Raw genomic sequence first — 20,434 nt, 5'->3', positions numbered from 1 at the left:
TACAGGGGTCAGGAGTATATCATATACAGAGGTCAGGAGTATATCATATACAGAGGTCAGGAGTATAAGATATACAGGGGTCAGCAGTATATCATTATACAGTGGTCAGGAGTATATCATATACAGGGGTCAGGAGTATATCATATACAGAGGTCAGGAGTATATCATTATACAGTGGTCAGGAGTATATCATATACAGGGGTCAGGAGTATATCATATACAGGGGTCAGGAGTATATCATATACAGAGGTCGGGGTCTTCTACCAACATCTCCTCCACCATCCCGCTGTATTTGTTGTCTCACCATGTTTCCAATGATGGAGATCCAGAGACTGACCAGAGTCTTCTTCTTCATGTCACCAGACCACCTCTTCCTCTACTATTGGGGTGCTGGGCCTTTCTATGACTACTCAGGACCCCCAACCTCTTCTATAGGATTTCTATGCCATTTAAAAAGAAGCTGAAGAAGATGTCCATGATGTAGATGAGGGTCACATATAGTATGAGCAGCATCACCCTTCTCTCTGTCACCAAGACCTAGTCTGGCAATGCCCAGAATGATACCAATTAGTCTCTGACCAATCTCACGGTTTGGATGGAATTTCTCCTTATATCAGTGGTCAGTGAAGTGGTCCCTTACATTGGTGACCAACGGGAGAAGGACCCTCTTATATGTCATCAGTGGGAAGACTGCCCTCCTTACAGATGATTGATGTCAGTTGTTACTGAGAGACAGAAATTGCTCAAGGAACCCCTAGAACCCTTTGGAGGAACCCTGGCTGAGAAAGGCTGGACAAGGCAGTAATATATTTCTCTCCCCCTTGGTGGGAGTGGAGATGACCCATCTATAAGGATATACAATACATACACACACAGCACAAAGCCGTGTTCACACTACGAGACGTTTCTCTGGGCTGCAGGTCCTCTGAGCTCCACAAGGTGGTGATCTCACTTCTACCATAGAGATAGGAAGTCTCTATGGAAGACAGGAAGTGATGTCAGGAACAGACAGGAAGTTTTGGGTGAGAGGTGAGTCGGGAGGAAGTAGTGAGGAGACATCGCTGGAATCGGCAGCAGAGGAGGTAATAAGATCTTATCTTCTATTTACACCCAGTAACCCCGTCATGTCCGTCCTCTTCCTCCATAGTCACTGTGACGTCTTTTATCTCCAGCAGATGATAATACACACATATACCTCCCAACTGTCCCTGATTTGGAGGGACTGTCCCTCATTCACAACAAAGTCCCTCTTTCCTCCTCATGTGTCCCTCATGTTGGTCTGATCTATATACATGTATATAAAATGCACTATTTATCTATCAAAAAGTCTTTCCCGGTGCTAAACCTTCCATCCAATTTCTACATTTTTAACCAATTTTTTTAAATGTTTCTCCATTAAGGGGTGTGTCAGGGGTGTGTCCTATGCCTCCATACTTTTGCTGATAGAAGTCCCTCATTCTTATCTCAGACAGTTGGGAGGTATGTACACATATATAGTGTGGAGTCGTACATTAACCCCTTCAGGGTCAGTACATTCCCCCACTTTCGGGGCCGGAACATTCTCTTCATTTTGGAAATGTGTTTTTTTTTTCCAATCTAATTCAGTTTTTCCGTTTATAATAACAGATTATACAATAATACGGGATGGGGGTTTTATTAAGAGGTGTATTTATAATTAGGGATGCTCCGAAATGTAACCGGCCGAAACATATTGTCCCAAAATTGTGTTTTTAGCATATTTCCGAAAGAAGAAAAGTGCACATACGCAGTGGCCCTGCCTCCGGGGGTCCGCCCATTGCGGGGTGTCATCCTGAAGGCTCAAGGTCCTGACCTCCCCTCCCTCCTCCTCTCCTTGCAGAGTTGCGATCTTCCTGTGTCAGGGAGATGAATTTCCCGAGCCGCAGTAACAATGTCCCGCCTCCTGTGATAGACGGCACACTGATCCAATCCCGGGACATTGAATCAGTGTGACGTGGTCACTGGAGGCGGAACATTGTTTTTTTTTTTTTTAAAGATATTTTAATTGGATTTAAGACAAACCAACAAACAGAAAGAAACACAAAAAACAACAACAATCCCACCAGACAATCTGGTCATAAACAGTAGGCAATATGCTCCAACATAGAAAAATAAACAGATATCAGTGCAAAGATATAAAGTAGGCACAATGGTAAAAGGTTCAGGTGTATTACCAGGGCATAGATCCCTGGGGCACGGCCCATCAATGGTCAATCAAGAGTAGTACAATCAGTGCTGGGAGAGGGTTAGCGGACTCGCCAACCATCTACCCCAAATATTGTGGAAGGTTTTGTTCCGTTTCTGGAGTTCAAAAGTAAGTTTATACAGTGGGATAGAATCATTAATACGTTTTACCCAGAGGGACCTCAGAGAGGTCTGTGCGCCCTTCCAGGACAGTAAAATAGCTTTTCTAACATAGAAGTAGAGTATGCTGAGCAGTCTCTTGGCATGTGATGATAGGTGTAATTTGCCAAAATAGGCAGTTCTTGGGGTGGATTATGTTTGGGAGGCCTAGCGCATGAAAGCACCCACTTCCTCCCAGAAGTCCCGGAACTACTGGGCATGACCAGAAGCAGTGTAAGAAATCAGCCTCCTGGCCGCAGCCGAGGGCAGGAGACCCATCCTGTGTAACCTAGCCGGAGTGAGGTGGGTTTGATGAAAAATGTTGACCCATATGATGCGATCCGGGGAGCAATAACTGAAGTTTTATACGTATCACTAAATTCTGACCAGTCCTCGTCTACCAGGGAGAGGTCCACTTTACCTGAGCTTTGTGATACCTGGGGTTAAAGTCAGTCATTAGGGCTGCATAGTAGGTGGAGACAAGTTTAGTGGGCAGGTCAGTGGGATTGTCCGGGGAGCCAAACTGGGCATGGATAGCGTGCCTGAGCTGGTAATAATAAAATGGGTACAATCTTGGTAGATCAAAGTCTAAACGTAGCTGAGAAAAAGATTTAAAGCCCTGAGCGTTGTACAGGTGGCATAAATATTTAACCGCCTTGGAGTACCAGCGATTGGGATCAGGAAGGGAGTACAGTTCCTGCAGATTAGGGTGAAACCACAGGGGGTTGTTGGGAGATTTCAGCCAGGTGTGTTTGGATACTTTTGTGACAATATAGAGGAAAGGGAAGTGGCAAGTAGAGAGGTGCCGGGGTGATCAGGGACCCGGCCTCTGTAGATAATATTATGTAGGGTTTCCAGGGAAGATGCGATGGTCCCCTCCGTGGAGGTACAGGCATTGGCCGGAACTGGGCACAGCCAATCATGGATGAGCACCAGCTGGGATGCCAAGGAATATAGGAAGAAGTTAGGAAATGCCAAGCCCGCCAAGTGCACTGGTAACCGTAGTGTTTCAAGTGCTACCTTGGGGGGGGCCAGAGGCGTGACATTGTTACTGCGGCCCAGGCAATTCAAATCCAGCTCCATGACACAGGGAGATCGCCGCTCTGATCCGGGGCACAGGCAGGCACTGGTAGGCTGCATCCCACAGGCACTGGCGAGGCTGCATCTTATGGGCACAGGTAGGCTGCACTGGCGAGGCTGCATTGATCTCTTGTATCATGTCTGCTAGAGGTACACCGAATCGAAATGTTGTAATACTATTAGCAGTGTATTTAAGTAAGAGATTGCAGACATGATACAATGGTGGTTAGAGGCTGAGGACATGATACAGGAGATGGTCAGAGACTGAGGACATGATACAAAAGATGGTCAGAGACTGTGCAGACATGATACAGGAGATGGTCAGAGACTGTACAGACATGATACAGGAGATGGTCAGAGACTGTACAGACATGATACAGGAGATGGTCAGAGACTGTGCAGACATGATACAGGAGATGGTCAGAGACTGAGGACATGATACAGGAGATGGTCAGAGACTGTGCAGACATGATACAGGAGATGGCCAAAGACTATGCGGACACTCACCTGTTTCCAGTCCTAGGCACACCACTCCTGTCATCTCTGGTCTCCTCCCGGCATCTTCATTCCCCTCTGAGCACTCACTGCATACACAGTACAGAGTGCCAGGCACACACGGTGGGTGAGAAGGGAGATGTTGGCAGCACCCTCATTGGATACAGGGCTGCAGAGCCCTGTTGTGATGTAACATCTGATTGGCAGAGTATGTGGTGGGCGGGGCAGTGAGTGAAAGGGAAGCTTGGGTGAAGGCAGTTCTTGTTAGGACATTCGGCCCCGGGATTTCCTACAGCCAGTCCGCCCGGGGACACCAACCAGGGGACATTTTCTCCCTCACATTTGGTACACAAATTTGGTGGCCACAAGATCCCTATAGGTGACCACCTAACTTGCCTAATTAGAGAGCCGCCTCTGTACAGTACATACACACACAGCACAAGGCCGTGTTCAGACTATGGTATCCTTTTATGAAAGTGAGATCAGCGGCGATCCCGATTCTCACCGCTGATCTCATACACAGTTTATGAAGCTGAGGTAATCAGCGGAGAACATGTTCTCTCCACCGGTTATCTCAGCACAGTGAGAATCTGTAACTGACTGTCACAGAAACGGAAAGCAGTTTATGAAGGTGCGATCTCAGCACCTCACTGGCGATCTGTGACAGAATTCTCACTTTCTGATTCACCATCTCAGAGGTGGAGAATCCGAGAGAGAAGCCGAAGCTGGCTGAGTATTGTGGAGGAAGAAGGAAGTCTTTTGTCTTCCATGCTTCACACACAAGCAGCTATACAGTCAGATCCCATCTTCCCCCCAATACACCCCCCAAAATGAGCAGCTTAGGAATTTATAGTGTATGTATATATATACATCATCATATAGCATATATATATGTGTGTGTGTTTATTTCTATGTGTATATATATCTATAGATACACACACACACACACACATATATATATATATTAGTCTACCTGCATTAAAATGTTAAGTCATTTTTATATAATTTTTAATTTATTATTAAAAAAAATTGTAAACCCTAAAATATGTTTTTACCCATGGACTGTTCTATTACAGTTATACAGGGTTTATATTTGTATACTTTATTAAAATGTAATGATTATAAATGTATTTTTCATTGATATGAACGGTGAATAGCTGCATTACATATGTGGGATTCCATTCATTTCCTATACACCATTCACATGTAAATAGGCACATGTATGAGCTTTAAATATTGATAAAAACAATGTTTTTTTTAATAATTAGGTTAATGTATATTGTTTGGTGGGAATGTAACTTTATTATTTTATTAATATGTGGTGTATAATGTGTGCTGATTCGTGTTCAACTTTTTCTGTATTTTTCACTTCCTCATACTGTAATCCCGCTACATCACGCCAGATTACAGTGAGAGAAGCAGTTCTCAGGAGTTTCCAGCCGTTTGTAGATCGCTCCTCATCTCAACATGAGAATCGATCTACAAAGCTTCATAAACAGGCACTCAGAGGAGAGCGATCTCCCCTGAGAATGCCTGAGAACTGAATAGCGGTATTTTACCGCACTTTCATAAAAGGACACCTATGAGACGTTTCTCTGGGCTGCAGTTCCTCTGATCTCCACAAGACGGTGATCTCACTTCTACCATAGAGAGAAGAAGTCTCTATGGAAGACAGGAAGTGATGTCAGGGACAGACAGGAAGTTCCGGGTGAGAGGTGAGTCGGGAAGAAGTAGTGAGGAGACATCTTTGGATTCGGCAGCAGAGGAGGTAATAAGATCTTATCTTCTATTTACACCCAGTAACCCCGTCATGTCCGTCCTCTTCCTCCATAGTCACTGTGACGTCTTTTATCTCCAGCAGATGATGATACACACATATACAGGGAGTGCAGAATTATTAGGCAAGTTGTATTTTTGAGGATTAATTTTATTATTGAACAACAACCATGTTCTCAATGAACCCAAAAAACTCATTAATATCAAAGCTGAATATTTTTGGAAGTAGTTTTTAGTTTGTTTTTAGTTTTAGCTATTTTAGGGGGATATCTGTGTGTGCAGGTGACTATTACTGTGCATAATTATTAGGCAACTTAACAAAAATAAAATATATACCCATTTCAATTATTTATTTTTACCAGTGAAACCAATATAACATCTCAACATTCACAAATATACATTTCTGACATTCAAAAACAAAACAAAAACAAATCAGTGACCAATATAGCCACCTTTCTTTGCAAGGACACTCAAAAGCCTGCCATCCATGGATTCTGTCAGTGTTTTGATCTGTTCACCATCAACATTGCGTGCAGCAGCAACCACAGCCTCCCAGACACTGTTCAGAGAGGTGTACTGTTTTCCCTCCTTGTAAATCTCACATTTGATGATGGACCACAGGTTCTCAATGGGGTTCAGATCAGGTGAACAAGGAGGCCATGTCATTAGTTTTTCTTCTTTTATACCCTTTCTTGCCAGCCACGCTGTGGAGTACTTGGACGCGTGTGATGGAGCATTGTCCTGCATGAAAATCATGTTTTTCTTGAAGGATGCAGACTTCTTCCTGTACCACTGCTTAAAGAAGGTGTCTTCCAGGAACTGGCAGCAGGACTGGGAGTTGAGCTTGACTCCATCCTCAACCCAAAAAGGCCCCACAAGCTCATCTTTGATGATACCAGCCCAAACCAGTACTCCACCTCCACCTTGCTGGCGTCTGAGTTGGACTGGAGCTCTCAGCCCTTTACCAATCCAGCCACGGGCCCATCCATCTGGCCCATCAAGACTCACTCTCATTTCATCAGTCCATAAAACCTTAGAAAAATCAGTCTTGAGATATTTCTTGGCCCAGTCTTGACGTTTCAGCTTGTGTGTCTTGTTCAGTGGTGGTCGTCTTTCAGCCTTTCTTACCTTGTCCATGTCTCTGAGTATTGCACACCTTGTGCTTTTGTACACTCCAGTGATGTTGCAGCTCTGAAATATGGCCAAACTGGTGGCAAGTGGCATCTTGGCAGCTGCACGCTTGACTTTTCTCAGTTCATGGGCAGTTATTTTGCGCCTTGGTTTTTCCACACGCTTCTTGCGACCCTGTTGACTATTTTGAATGAAACGCTTGATTGTTCAATGATCAGGCTTCGGAAGCTTTGCAATTTTAAGAGTGCTGCATCCCTCTGCAAGATATCTCACTATTTTTGACTTTTCTGAGCCTGTCAAGTCCTTCTTTTGACCCATTTTGCCAAAGGAAAGGAAGTTGACTAATAATTATGCACACCTGATATAGGGTGTTGATGTCATTAGACCACACACCTTCTCATTACAGAGATGCACAACATCTAATATGCTTAACCACTTAAGGACCAGCCCATGTACATATACGTCCACAATATGGCACGTACAGGCACATGGGCGTATAGGTACGTCCTCGCCTATTAGCGGGTGGGGGGTCCGATCGGGACCCCCCCCGCTACATGCGGAGGTCGGGTCCGCTCGGGGAGCGATCCGGGACCACGGCGCGGCTATTTGTTTATAGCCGCTCCGTCGCGATCGCTCCCCGGAGCTGAAGAACGGGGAGAGCCGTATGTAAACACGGCTTCCCCGTCCTTCACTATGGCGGCGCATCGATCGCGTCATTCCCTTTATAGGGAAGACACGATCGATGACGTCATTCCTACAGCCACACCCCCAAACAGTTGTAAACACATACTAGGTGCACCCTAACTCCTACAGCGCCACCTGTGGTTAACTCCCAAACTGCAACTGTCATTTTCACAATAAAGAATGCAATTTAAATGCATTTTTTGCTGTGAAAATGACAATGGTCCCAAAAATGTGTCAAAATTGTCCGAAGTGTCCGCCATAATGTCGCAGTCACGAAAAAAATTGCTGATCGCCGCCATTAGTAGTAAAAAAAAAATAAAAAATAAAAATGCAATAAAACTATCCCCTATTTTGTAAACACTATAAATTTTGCGCAAACCAATCGATAAACGCTTATTGCGATTTTTTTTACTAAAAATAGGTAGAAGAATACGTATCGGCCTAAACTGAGGAAAAAAAATGTTTTTATATATGTTTTTGGGGGATATTTATTACAGCAAAAAGTAAAAAATATTGCTTTTTTTTCAAAATTGTCGCTCTATTTTTGTTTATAGCGCAAAAACTAAAAACCGCAGATGTGATCAAATACCACCAAAAGAAAGCTCTATTTGTGGGGAAAAAAGGACGCCAATTTTGTTTGGGAGCCACGTCGCACGACCGCGCAATTGTCTGTTAAAGCGACGCAGTCCCGAACTGTAAAAACACCTTGGGTCTTTAGGCTGCATATTGGTCCGGGGCTTAAGTGGTTAATTGGTAGTAGGCTTTCGAGCCTATACAGCTTGGAGTAAGACAACATGCATAAAGAGGATGATGTGGTCAAAATACTCATTTGCCTAATAATTCTGCACTCCCTGTATAGTGTGGAAACCTAGATTAACCCCTTCAGGGTCAGAACATTCCCCCACTTACAGGGCCGGAACATTCTCTTCATTCCAGTTTATACTAACAGATTATACGATAATACGGGTTGGGGGTTTTAGTTAGAGGTGGACTTATGATACATGTTTTTGATTTTATAATCTTTATGGAGGAGGAAATAACTATTCCTGATGTCTGTGAAGGTTCAACACAAGGGATGTGTCTGGATGATGACTTTATCTTTGTAAGTATCAGGTGATGTCACTGTCTATTTCCCTATGCAGGAGTATTTAGAAGGACACAAGGATCTCTACAAGGACGTCATGATGGACAATCAGCCGCCCCTCACATCACCGGGTAAGAGGAGACTTTATTGTAAAGGAGAGAGCAGTACGGAGGCTCCACCTAGATCCCCCATCATCTGATAAACACATAGAAACAATGTATTCAGTCAGTGTGTGTGTTTCCTACAGATGGATCCAGTAATGGGAACCCACCAGAGAGATGTCCCCGTCCTCTGTATTCCCGGGATTCCACACAGGAAGGTCACACCATCCCCCACCAGGTAGATGAGGAACAATCACTGATAGTATCATTAGGATCTGTACATTATCTGCATTGTTACCATTGATATCATTTTTATTCTATATTCAGAGTGGAGACCTGAGAGATCCTAAAGTTGAGGTTAAAGAAGAGATAAAAGAGGAGGATGATGAGGATGGGGTGATGGAGGAAGAACACACCATCCCCCACCATCATCAGGTAGATGAGGAACAATTATTGGTGGTTATGATTTATACACAAACATGTTTATTACAATCAATGTTTTATTATATATTCAGAGTGGAAACCTCGGGGATTATAATATTGTTGTTAAAGAAGAGTATAAAGAGGAGGATGAGGAGTATGGAGTGATGGAGGAGTTATCAGAAGGACACAAGGATATGATGGAGCCACCTAATACCAGGAACCCACCAGAGAGATGTCCCCGTCCTCTGTATTCCTGGGATTCCACACAGGAAGGTCACACCATCCCCCACTGTTACAAGGTCGGTGGGGCGGAGCATCTAGAACATGGACTGGTGGAGATGATGTGTGGATTTTGTATGTAAGTTTATATCTTACAGATGATATTCTCTCTCATTCTCTTGGTTTAGAGTGGAGATCCAATCGATATAGAATTTGAGGTGAAATCAGAAGAAGAAGAGACGTATGTGAGGGATGATCAGCAGTCTATGGAGGAGGATGGAATAACGGGGACATTTATAGAGGAGGACACTCCTACAGAGATCAGCACAGGTGGGTCATTAACACTAAATCCATTCCTCCACCCATACTGTTCACTGATTGGTCCAGAGTAGGGCGAGGACTGGGTGATATCAGCCTGTAATCCCCTGGTCACTTTCCTGAGCTGTGTTCCCCGTCCTGTATTCCTGTATTTCTCTCGGATAATCTTCCTTCTCTGTGCTGCAGACACAATTTATGTCTCTAGACTGGATTTATGGAGATTCTGGGGTTCAGCTGGCAGCAAAATGTTGATTTTCACCATAGGGTTTGCTTGACCTAGACACCTGGGGTATGTACCTTGGGTCTTCTGCCCCATGCCCGGGTCTAGTGAGATCTCTGACAGAACAATTCTCCTGGGTTACTTGCTCTGTTATTTGCTGGCTGTGCCGGGTGGAGGGATATGTCTGTATAGTCTCAGACCCAAGTCACTGAGTGCAGTCTCAGGAGATGGGAGGCAGCGGTGTGGGATCTCTGCAACTTGTCTACAGTAAATATTTCATCCACCACTGATTACTGAACACCAATATCATGAGTCCTGACCCATCACTATATACTCTATGTTGTACATTACATACTCCTGACCCCTGCACTACAGTATATACTCTATGTTGTACATTACATACTCCTGACCCCTGCACTATATACTCTATGTTGTACATTACATACTCCTGACCCCTGCACTATATACTCTATGTTGTACATTACATACTCCTGACCCCTGCACTATATACTCTATGTTGTACATTACATGAACAAGAACGGTTGGAGAGCCGGTTTAGGGCCAGGACACATTTGAGTAGATGTAATGACAATTGGCAGACTCCAAGACTTCTATAGGTAGACTGCTATACAGTGGAAGGCCTCCAGCCGGACACCACTTCTGTATAGGTAGGACCGCCGTCTCCTATGGTAACAAATCTTGTTACAGTCACTAACGCTAGTTCTACATAACTCTTGGTAACACAGAATAGTTCTCTTCTTCTCACACAGTCTCTCACTGCAGATCTTCTCTCCCTGAGCTCCCGGTCTCTCACTAGTAGGGATGAGATTTATGTTCGGGTCGAACATGAGTTCCACTCTAACATTGGCTGTTCGCCCGTTCATCGAAAGACGAACATTATGGGGTGTTCGCGCCAAATTCGAGCGCCGCGTCACGCACCATAATGTACTGCGAGATCGCAGTTCATTGCTGTGTGATGATTGGCCAAAGCATGCACTATGACCCGCATTCTTTGGCCAATCCCAGCGCCGTCAGCAAAGAGAGCCATAATTGGCCAATCATGGCTCAGGGGGACCAAGTCCACGCCCCACACTATATAAGGCTGCATGCACGTCAGCCCTGTGTAGTGTGATGTTGGCGTGGACAGAGACAGAGTGTCATTTAGATTGAGCAGGCAGGGGACTCAGTGAGCTGCAGTGCATTCAATTATATCTATATATATAAAACTCAACGTGTGTATGTATGTATGTATGTTCCAGCATCACGTCCAAACGGCTAAAGATATTAACATGAAACTTGGCACACATGTTACTTATATGTCAGCAACAAACATAGGATAGGTGGTTTAACCCTTACCCACCCCCATTTGCCATGGTCGGGGTTTTTCTTTAAAGTCCCATTCAACTCTATGGGAAATACATGTTACTTCAGAACTTCCAAACGGCTGTAGATATTTCCATAACACTTGGTCACATGTTACTTATATGTGCACTTACACTATAGGATAGTTAATTTATCCCTTAACTACCCCCATTTGTGAGGGTCGGGGTTTTTGTTTAAAGTCCCATGCAAATCAATGGGAAATGTATGTTCCCACATAACTTCTGTACGCCTGGAGATATTTCAATAATACCTGCTACACATATTACTTATATGCCAAATAAAAATATGTGACAGTTACATTAACCCTTACCTACACCCTTATATAAAAGATGGGTATATTTATATTACTATGATTTTCCTCCCCAAGAGGTTAAGATAGGAAGACCGGGCAACGCCGGGTATTCAGCTAATATATATATATACACAGTCTGCTCAGAGTAGTTTGCCTGCCAATGCAGCTGCCACAGCGGCCTATTCCATTGGCTCCATGTCATCACTCAATCCTTCCCTATCCCCACCATCATGCACAGAGAAGTCCCCCGAACTGTTCGACCACAGTGTCAGGTACATGCTGCTGGAGGATGCGCAGCGTTTTGAAGGCTCTGATGATGGGACCCAGGTTGAGGAAGGGAGTGACGTGAGCCTAGAGAGAGGGGGTGCCCAAGAAGGACAAGAAACTGGCAGTCATGTTCCCCCAGCTGTAGCATACTGCCAAGTTTGCTCCAGTGAGGAGGAGGGAAGGGATGATGAGGTCACTGACTCTACTTGGGTGCCTGATAGAAGAGAGGAGGAGGAGGAACATCTCCAATGAGGCAGGATGCCCTCCAGGGGGCAGCTTAAGGGCAGCCACCCTATTGCATCACACTGCAGAGCTAAGCATGTGCAGGGCGCTTCTGACTCTCCGCGTATTTTGAAAAGTTCTTTGGTGTGGGCCTTTTTTGACACATGTACAGATCGCACCGTTGCTGTTTGCAACATTAAGTCTGAAGCGTATCAAGCGTGGCCAAAACAGCAACCGCTTGGGCAACACATGCTTGACCAGACATATGATGACCTCCCATGCAGTCTGTTGGCAAGCGTACCTAAAAGACCCACATGAAAGAAGAAGGCGGACCTCTCCTTGCTCCTTATCAGCTGGGATCTCCAACCCCACTATACCTTCAGTCCTCTCAGAAACCTGCACTGAGCGGAATGAAGGTGTAGAATTAGGTGTCCCAACATCCGATTGTAGCAGGCATATTTCCCTACCCCTGTTGCTAAATCGTAGAAAGAAATTTGGTCCCAGCCATCCACATGCTCAGCGTCTGAATGCTAGCTTGGCTAAATTGCTAGCACTGCAACTGCTGCCTTTTCAGCTGGTAGACTCTGCCCCCATTTGTGGAATGTGCGGTACCTCAGTGGCAGGTTCCCAAACTCCATTTCTTTTCACAGAACACTATTCCGGCGCTCTACCAGCATGTGGAAGGCAATGTCTTGGCCTTGTTGGACAGAGTGAAAAATATGGAGTAATGCCTGGATCAACCGATTATAAATACCTTACAAAGAGGTAGTATATATAAATCTACATATAGTTCAGTGCATATATCCAAGTCTCATTCACATAGAATACTATGTCAATGCAGTTCTGATGGCCTAGAAAAATCTAGCAAAAAAGTGAGAAAATAAAGTTCTCTCAAAGTAGACCAAAACGGACCACTATGGATGGTACAATGAACTTTAATCATAGAAAAACACACAGCAATAGTTCATCAAAAAGGGGTGACAGATAGATGGATTGGTTTACACAATTAAAAAATAAGACAACGTTGTCCAATTTGTTTAAAAACAGGGGAATCACAGCTGAGCCAGAGCTTGCACAATATGCAATTGAGCTACTGGCCTGTCCTGCATCCAACGCACATTCAGTGCTGCTGGAGGCTTTGTAACTGATCACAGAGTGCGCCTGTCCACAGACTCTGTTGATCGGCTCACCTTCATAAAAATGAATCAGTCTTGGATCACCAGCTACCAAGCACCTGATGCTGATGTAACCAATTGATTTTTCTATGGATGTGGGATCCCTTGAAGACTGCCTATGCTAAGTGACTATCCTATTATGCTGAGTGACTATCCTATTCCTCCTCAATGTTCATGTTGATAGCTTCTAAGAATATTTTTGTTTTAGGGCACTACCACCACTGCCTAAGGCCCAATTTTTCTGCCCCTGTTTACACGCCCCTGTTAATTACATTTTTTGATCTAATATTTCACAGCAGGGCCCGTTCCTGCACCCACCAAGAGTAACGGTGAGGACTTACTGTGTTCTGGTACCACCAACAGCTAAGGCCCAATTTTCTGCAGAGTAGGGCAGGCCGTATAGTATATACAGGCGGTCCCCTACTTTCAAACATCCGATTTACAAACGACTCCTACTTACAAACGGAGGGAGACAACAGGAAGTGAGAGGAAATCTACCCCTAGGAAGGGAAATTCTCTCCTGTAAGAGTTGATATGGGAAAAAGGTGTCTCCTCTCCACTGATGCTTTATCACCAATTCTTGTTTCCCTAATAACCCCAAATTTTCTAAATCCAATTGTCATTGGCACAGAAAGTGAGGTGAAATCTTCTGAACACGGGGCACAGACAGCAAAACAAATGTTACAGGGGTGATAACCCTTCCCCATGTTTTCCAAAAAGCTTAAAAATTTATTTTTTTGGCTGGAGCTACACTTACAAAATGTACCAGTTCCAAATTACAAACAGATTCAACTTAAGAACAAACCTCCAGTCCCTGTCTTGTTTGTAACCCGGTGACCGCCTGTATACTGCTGTTCAGAGTATATAGAGCCTGCGGGCACTTTTGTTTTTTCACGTTCGGGCCCCAAAAACTTTAACGGTGTTCAAATGTTCGCACAAACTTTCGGTCTATTCGCTTGTTCTGCCGCAAACCGAACCGGGAGGTGTTAGGCTCCTCCCTACTCACTGGACTTCCAGATTCAGTGGCCACTGAATCTCCTGAGCTCTTCTACAGCTAACCTGCTGTATATTCCTCGAGCGTCTCCCCCGCTATCCTGCTGGGCCCCTGGCTTGGCACTTACTGATGCTCCTCAAGCGTCACCCCCACTATCCTGCTGGGCCCCTGCTGAAGCTTTCCCACTTCTTCACTGTCCCAGGCTGGTGAGAAGATTGCTCTGGTACTGGCTCCAGCTTACTAACTGTAGTCTCCGGTAACAAGGTGGATGGTCCCTTAGTGGCGACATCTTCCCCTCCACCTCCGACCACAACTGGTTCCCCGTTCGGCTGAATCTTTACTCTCAGTTGGACTCCAATCCTGCAGTCCCAATCCTGCGCTGATTCTCTTGCTCCTGGATAGGCCTCAGCCTTCCGGCCTAAGAACCCGGGCGACATAACACACGTCCACCCAGACAGCTGTTCAGGTGGCACAGAACCTTGATCACCTGACTCCCCCCAAATTAATAGTCTCTCCCAGCAGGCCAAGGGACCAAAGAAACCCCTGCAAATTGGCTGAGGCACCCCATCCATTCATAATCCAACCTTGCTACACCCTTGTCTAGTGCCACCTAGTGACAGAAGAGAAAAGGTGCAAATCCAAAGTTAGAGAGGAATCAGTAGATCTCCTAACAATAAGCAAGGATAACTACCACCTGGTGATCTCAATTTATTAGCCACCCTTCCTAAACACCAGGGTGCTACATGTTCATTACATACTCCTGACCCCTGCACTATATACTCTATGTTGGACATTCCATACTCCTGACCCCTGCACTATATACTCTATGTTGTACATTACATACTCCTGACCCTCGTCCTATAATCCCCTCATCACTGTCACTCCTATAAAAGACAGTTCTAGTTGTTTCCTCACTCTCTGACCAAGGTCCATGAATAAAGAAATGATCTGGTAGGAGATCAGAGGACCCATTTACTAGTTACCTTGAGGGGGGAATTGTAAGATCCTCAGAGACAAAGCTGCCTGATGTGGGCGGAGTCCTGGTTTAGGGGAACCAATCAGCTCATGTCTAGTAATAATCTTTGTATTTCTATTTTAGTAGATGGACGGGAGATGAGGAAAACCTCAGAGGATTGTCTCACTTTGTCTCCAGACTGTAAAGTAGAAGATGAGGACATCACACAGTATAGTCCAGGAGAAAATCCGACTACCTCAAATGTCCATCCGGCACCACACAGTGTAGATGGACCATCGTATTCCTCTTATCCTGAGGAACCTCAGACTGTGCGGGACGGTGCCGGACCATCGTATTCCTCTTATCCTGAGGAACCTCAGACTGTGCGGGACGGTGCCGGACCATCGTATTCCTCTTATCCTGAGGAACCTCAGACTGTGCGGGACGGTGCCGGACCATTGTATTCCTCTTATCCCGAGGAACCTCAGACTGTGCGGGACGATGCCGGACCATCGTATTCCTCTTATCCTGAGGAACCTCAGACTGTGTGGGACGGTGCCGGACCATCGTATTCCTCTTATCCTGAGGAACCTCAGACTGTGCGGGACGGTGCTGTCTTTCCAACACATAATAGATTTCCATGTCCTGAGTGCGGAAAATGTTTTTCAGTGAAGTCCAGTCTTTCCAAACATCAGAGATCTCACACGGGTGAGAAGCCTTTTTCCTGTTCTGAGTGTGGGAAATGTTTTTCAGAGAAGTCCGATCTTTCCAAACATCAGAGATCTCACACGGGTGAGAAGCCTTTTTCCTGTTCTAAGTGTGGGAAATGTTTTTCAGAGAAGTCCAGTCTTAGGAGACATCAGAAATCTCACACAGGGGAGAAGCCGTATTCCTGTTCTGAGTGTGGGAAATGTTTTTTACAGAAGACCAGTCTTTCCACACATCAGAGATCTCACACGGGGGAGAAGCCTTTTTCCTGTTCTGAGTGTGGGAAATGTTTTTCAGAGAAGTCCAGTCTTTCCAAACATCAGAGATCTCACACGGGTGAGAAGCCTTTTTCCTGTTCTGAGTGCGGGAAATGTTTTTCAAGGAAGTCCAGTCTTTCCGCACATCAGAGATCTCACACGGGGGAGAAGCCTTTTTCCTGTTCTGAGTGTGGGAAATGTTTTTTACAGAAGTCCGTTCTTTCCAAACATCAGAGATCTCACACAGGGGAGAAGCCTTTTTCCTGTTCTGAGTGCGGGAAGTGTTTTTCAGAGAAGTCCAATCTTTCCACACATCAGAGATCTCACACGGGTGAGAAGCCTTTTTCCTGTTCTGAGTGCGGGAAATGTTTTAGAGATAAGTTCATTCTTTACAGACATCACAGATCACACACGGGAGAGAAGCCATTTTCCTGTCCTGAGTGCGGAAAATGTTTTTCAGTGAAGTCCGATCTTTCCACACATCAGAGATCTCACACGGGGAAGATGTATTTTTCCTGTTCTGAGTGTGGGAAATGTTTTTCATGTAAGTCCAATCTTTCCAAACATCAGAGATCTCACACGGGGGAGAAGCCTTTTTCCTGTTCTGAGTGCGGGAAATGTTTTTCACAGAAGTCCAGTCTTTCCGCACATCAGAGATCTCACACGGGGGAGAAGCCTTTTTCCTGTTCTGAGTGTGGGAAATGTTTTTCACGGAAGTACAATCTTTCCACACATCAGAGATCTCACACGGGTGAGAAGCCTTTTTCCTGTTCTGAGTGCGAGAAATGTTTTTCAGAGAAGTCCAGTTTTTTCGCACATCAGAGATCTCACATGGTGGTGAAGCCTTTTTCCTGTTCTGAGTGCGGGAAATGTTTTGAATATAAGACCAATCTTTCCATACATCAGAGATCTCACTCGGGGGAGAAGCCTTTTTCCTGTTCTGAGTGCGGGAAATGTTTTTCACAGAAGTCCAATTTTTACAAACATCAGAGATCTCACACGGGGGAGAAGCCTTTTTCCTGTCCTGAGTGAGGGAAATGTTCCTCACTGAAGTCCTGTCTTCCTGTACATCAGGGGTCCCACACAACCCCTCGAGGTGTATTAGTGAGTGCGGGAAATGTCTTGTATGTGAATGTTGCTGGACATGTGGGGAAGAAGCACACCCTGATATACGGGTGAAACTCGAAAAATTTGAATATGGTGCAAAAGTTCATTTATTTCACTAATGCAACTTAAAAGGCGAGACTAATATATGAGAGAGACTCGTTACATGCAAAGCAAGAGGGTTCAAGCCGTGATTTGTCATCATTGTGATGATTGTGGCTTCCAGCTCATGAAAACCCCAAATCCACAATCTCCGAAAATTCCAATATTCCATGCAATCAATAAAACACGGATTGTACAGAGAAGGATATCGCACCTCTGAAAAGTAGAAGCTGCGTATTAATTGTGTGAAAATAGTGCAGCGCTGCGTATCTATAAATCTTATTGAAACAAATAATTATACATTCCATAAAACTATTTATGAAAAAAGAAATAAATGATAAAAAAACAGTTCATATGGAGGTTTCCAAAGCTGTCACCGCTGTGAAAAATCCGATTTAAATGGATCCAATATTCAGTGCGCACCCCCACCTGCTAAAATGCATGCTCACCTCAAGGGTGAGTATAAAACTCATAGACAGATCACTCCTCGTGTCCGATCACGATCCGTCCACTTTACCAATGGTAGTAATTCCTACAGTCTCCAGACTGCACCTCTGTGTGGGGAATCAACGTATAAATTGTCTCCAAACACCACCTTCCTCCATTCACTTATTAATAATCAATTCCACTTCTATATCCCGGGGGGAAGGACATGAAAGAATAAACACAAGTACCATAGTGCTCTCTGCTTCTGAATTTATTATAAAAGACCCCCCCCTAAAAAGTTACACAGGAACAAAAATTGTCTCTGGACAGCCGCACTCTGAACAAATTGTCGCCTTTATTAAAGGAAGGACAGCACTACAAGTCACAGCAAAATAAAACCCGACAGCTGACGCGTTTCGCACTGAAACTAGTGCTTAGTCATAGCTAGAGTCCCCTAAAAAGTTACACTTACAAGAAATAACAATACAAACAGCAAGTATCAAATCACCAGCTCATTCACCGCCGATCTAGACCCACGGCGCTTCACCTGACGTCACAGATAGGGCTCCTCCCTTCTAAATGTGTGTCGGCCTCTCATTGGCCTTCGTCAGTAGATGGGTGGGTCAAATGAGGTGAAACCTTATATACCTGCCTGTTGCCTAGGCAACCCTTCAGGCATCACCACAGTCTGTGAGGACACGCCCTCTTCCTGTGACTACAGAGCTCACATTCATAGAGCTGGAGAGCGTGTCACCCGAATCTGCAAACCAGCAGGGCGCTCTCACTCGATCACACCGCTGAGCTCCGTGGTAATGTCCCGTTACAATCTAATCTCCACATGAGTGTGCGATGTATCGCCATATACATACAATAAAAAAACAAGTCTAAAATAAAATGAAAAGATGTTCCTATGTATATCTTTATCTACCGGGACAAATTCTATCTTTATTAGGACCTCGTTGTCCATTCATTAAAAATTATTATAGAAAACATAAATATGTATGAATCAATCACATATATGAAAAATCAATTGTACACCGATCCTAAAAAATAAAAATAATATATAAAACTACGGCTTGTCCAGGATTTGAATATGGGGCCTCTCGCACCCCGAGCGAGAATCGTACCCCTAGACCAACGAGCCGAGTTACCCCTCCCACATTTCATGAGCTTATATCACTTTATAAACATATTACAATCAATCATTAATAAAATCTAATGTGAATGTCGATCGGCGGTGAGTGAGCTGGTGATCTGATACTTGCTGTTTTTATTGTAAGTGTAACTTTTTAGGGGGGCTTTTATAATAAATTCAGAAGCAGAGAGCACTATGGTACTTGTATTTTTTGTTTCATGTCCTCCCCCCCGGGATATAGAAGTGGAATTGATTATTAACCACTTAAGGACCGGGGCCTGTTTTTCAGACTTTGTCCTTTCAAGATTAAACATTTTTTTTGCTAGAAAATTACTTAAAACCCCCAAACATTATATATATTTTTTTTTCTAACACCCTAGAGAATAAAATGGTGGTGATTGTTAAGGTGTTCCTCGTACACAAATTCCCCCTCAATATCCGGGTTTATTTTCTCCTTTTCCCCCATTTTCTATGGTGTGATCTTTTCTACAATACTTTGTTATAATAATGGAACACGTTGTGTATTGTATTGTACGACTCCGCCTCCACATTCCAGACAAGTCATTTTCCTGACCAATCGCATTTCTACCTTTTTACTATTTCCTGATTCTATGACTGTAATCTGTTTAAAAGTAAAATTATAATAAAAAAATGTATTGAAGAGAAAAAAGTTGTGTGTGTCGGTGGTGTAAGGCTTGCTAGAGTTCCCCCATAATATCAATGCATTGTAAGGCTTTCTAGAGTTACCCCATAATATCAATGCATTGTAAGGCTTGCTAGAGTTCCCCCATAATATCAATGCATTGTAAGGCTTGCTAGAGTTCCCCCATAATATCAATGCATTGTAAGGCTTGCTAGAGTTCCCCCATAATATCAATGCTTGTAGAGATGTATCCTTTAAACCAGAACCGTTGGGATTAATTACACAGAAGCTAGAAACAGCCTTGCAATATGTTATTGTGTACGTGCAATAGAACAAATACATCTTGCATAACAAGATAGGGCATGCGGTAGAACAAGTCTTAGCTGGTTACATGCTCAGGAATGTTGTATAATTGTGACGTACTGTATTACTTGTATAAACTAATTACTTTACTACGATTGACTGAACCAAGGGCGTTCCTTTTCTTGTATGTTTTGAATAAGTGCAGTGCCCACAAGGAATAAAATTGTAGTTTTTGATTCACCATATCCCTGCGTGTGTCTTGACTAACCGATGCATCAGAGAGTCTCCATACATCCAGAAGTCCTGAAGCCCGGGTCCAGTTGAACCACCAACCTCACAGGTGAAATGAGAAGAATTGCTGGTGGTGTTGTCACCTGTCACAGCCGTCACACCTGGTTTCCCGGCCAATGCACCAGATAAATGTTGCAGCAAAACGGCTCTTTGAGTTCTGGGAAACCAGGAATGGACTCCGGACACGGACTCCAGGAAAACAAACCTTTTATTTCACCAGGGAAAGGAGCGACTCACGCCAGGATGCCAAGTGGCCTCTTCTAGGCGTTTACAACATATAGATTT

At 44.3% G+C, this 20,434-nt stretch overlaps 1 protein-coding gene across 1 annotated transcript in view; it reads left to right on the top strand.

The window, feature by feature from the left end:
• LOC120909737 overlaps positions 1-20,434 on the top strand; it is an 857,992-nt gene that overhangs the window by 820,135 nt on the left and 17,423 nt on the right. Inside the window, exon 8 of the mRNA XM_040321464.1 lies at positions 15,815-17,113. Coding sequence (XP_040177398.1) covers positions 15,815-17,113 — 1,299 coding nt within the window. The remainder of the gene's footprint in view (positions 1-15,814; positions 17,114-20,434) is intronic.

This window comes from Rana temporaria, chromosome 8 (genome assembly GCF_905171775.1).
Source record: "Rana temporaria chromosome 8, aRanTem1.1, whole genome shotgun sequence".
NCBI classification, from domain to species: Eukaryota; Metazoa; Chordata; class Amphibia; order Anura; family Ranidae; genus Rana; species Rana temporaria.
Note: the sequence above shows the minus strand (reverse complement) of the source record. Positions and strands in the feature narration are given on the sequence as shown.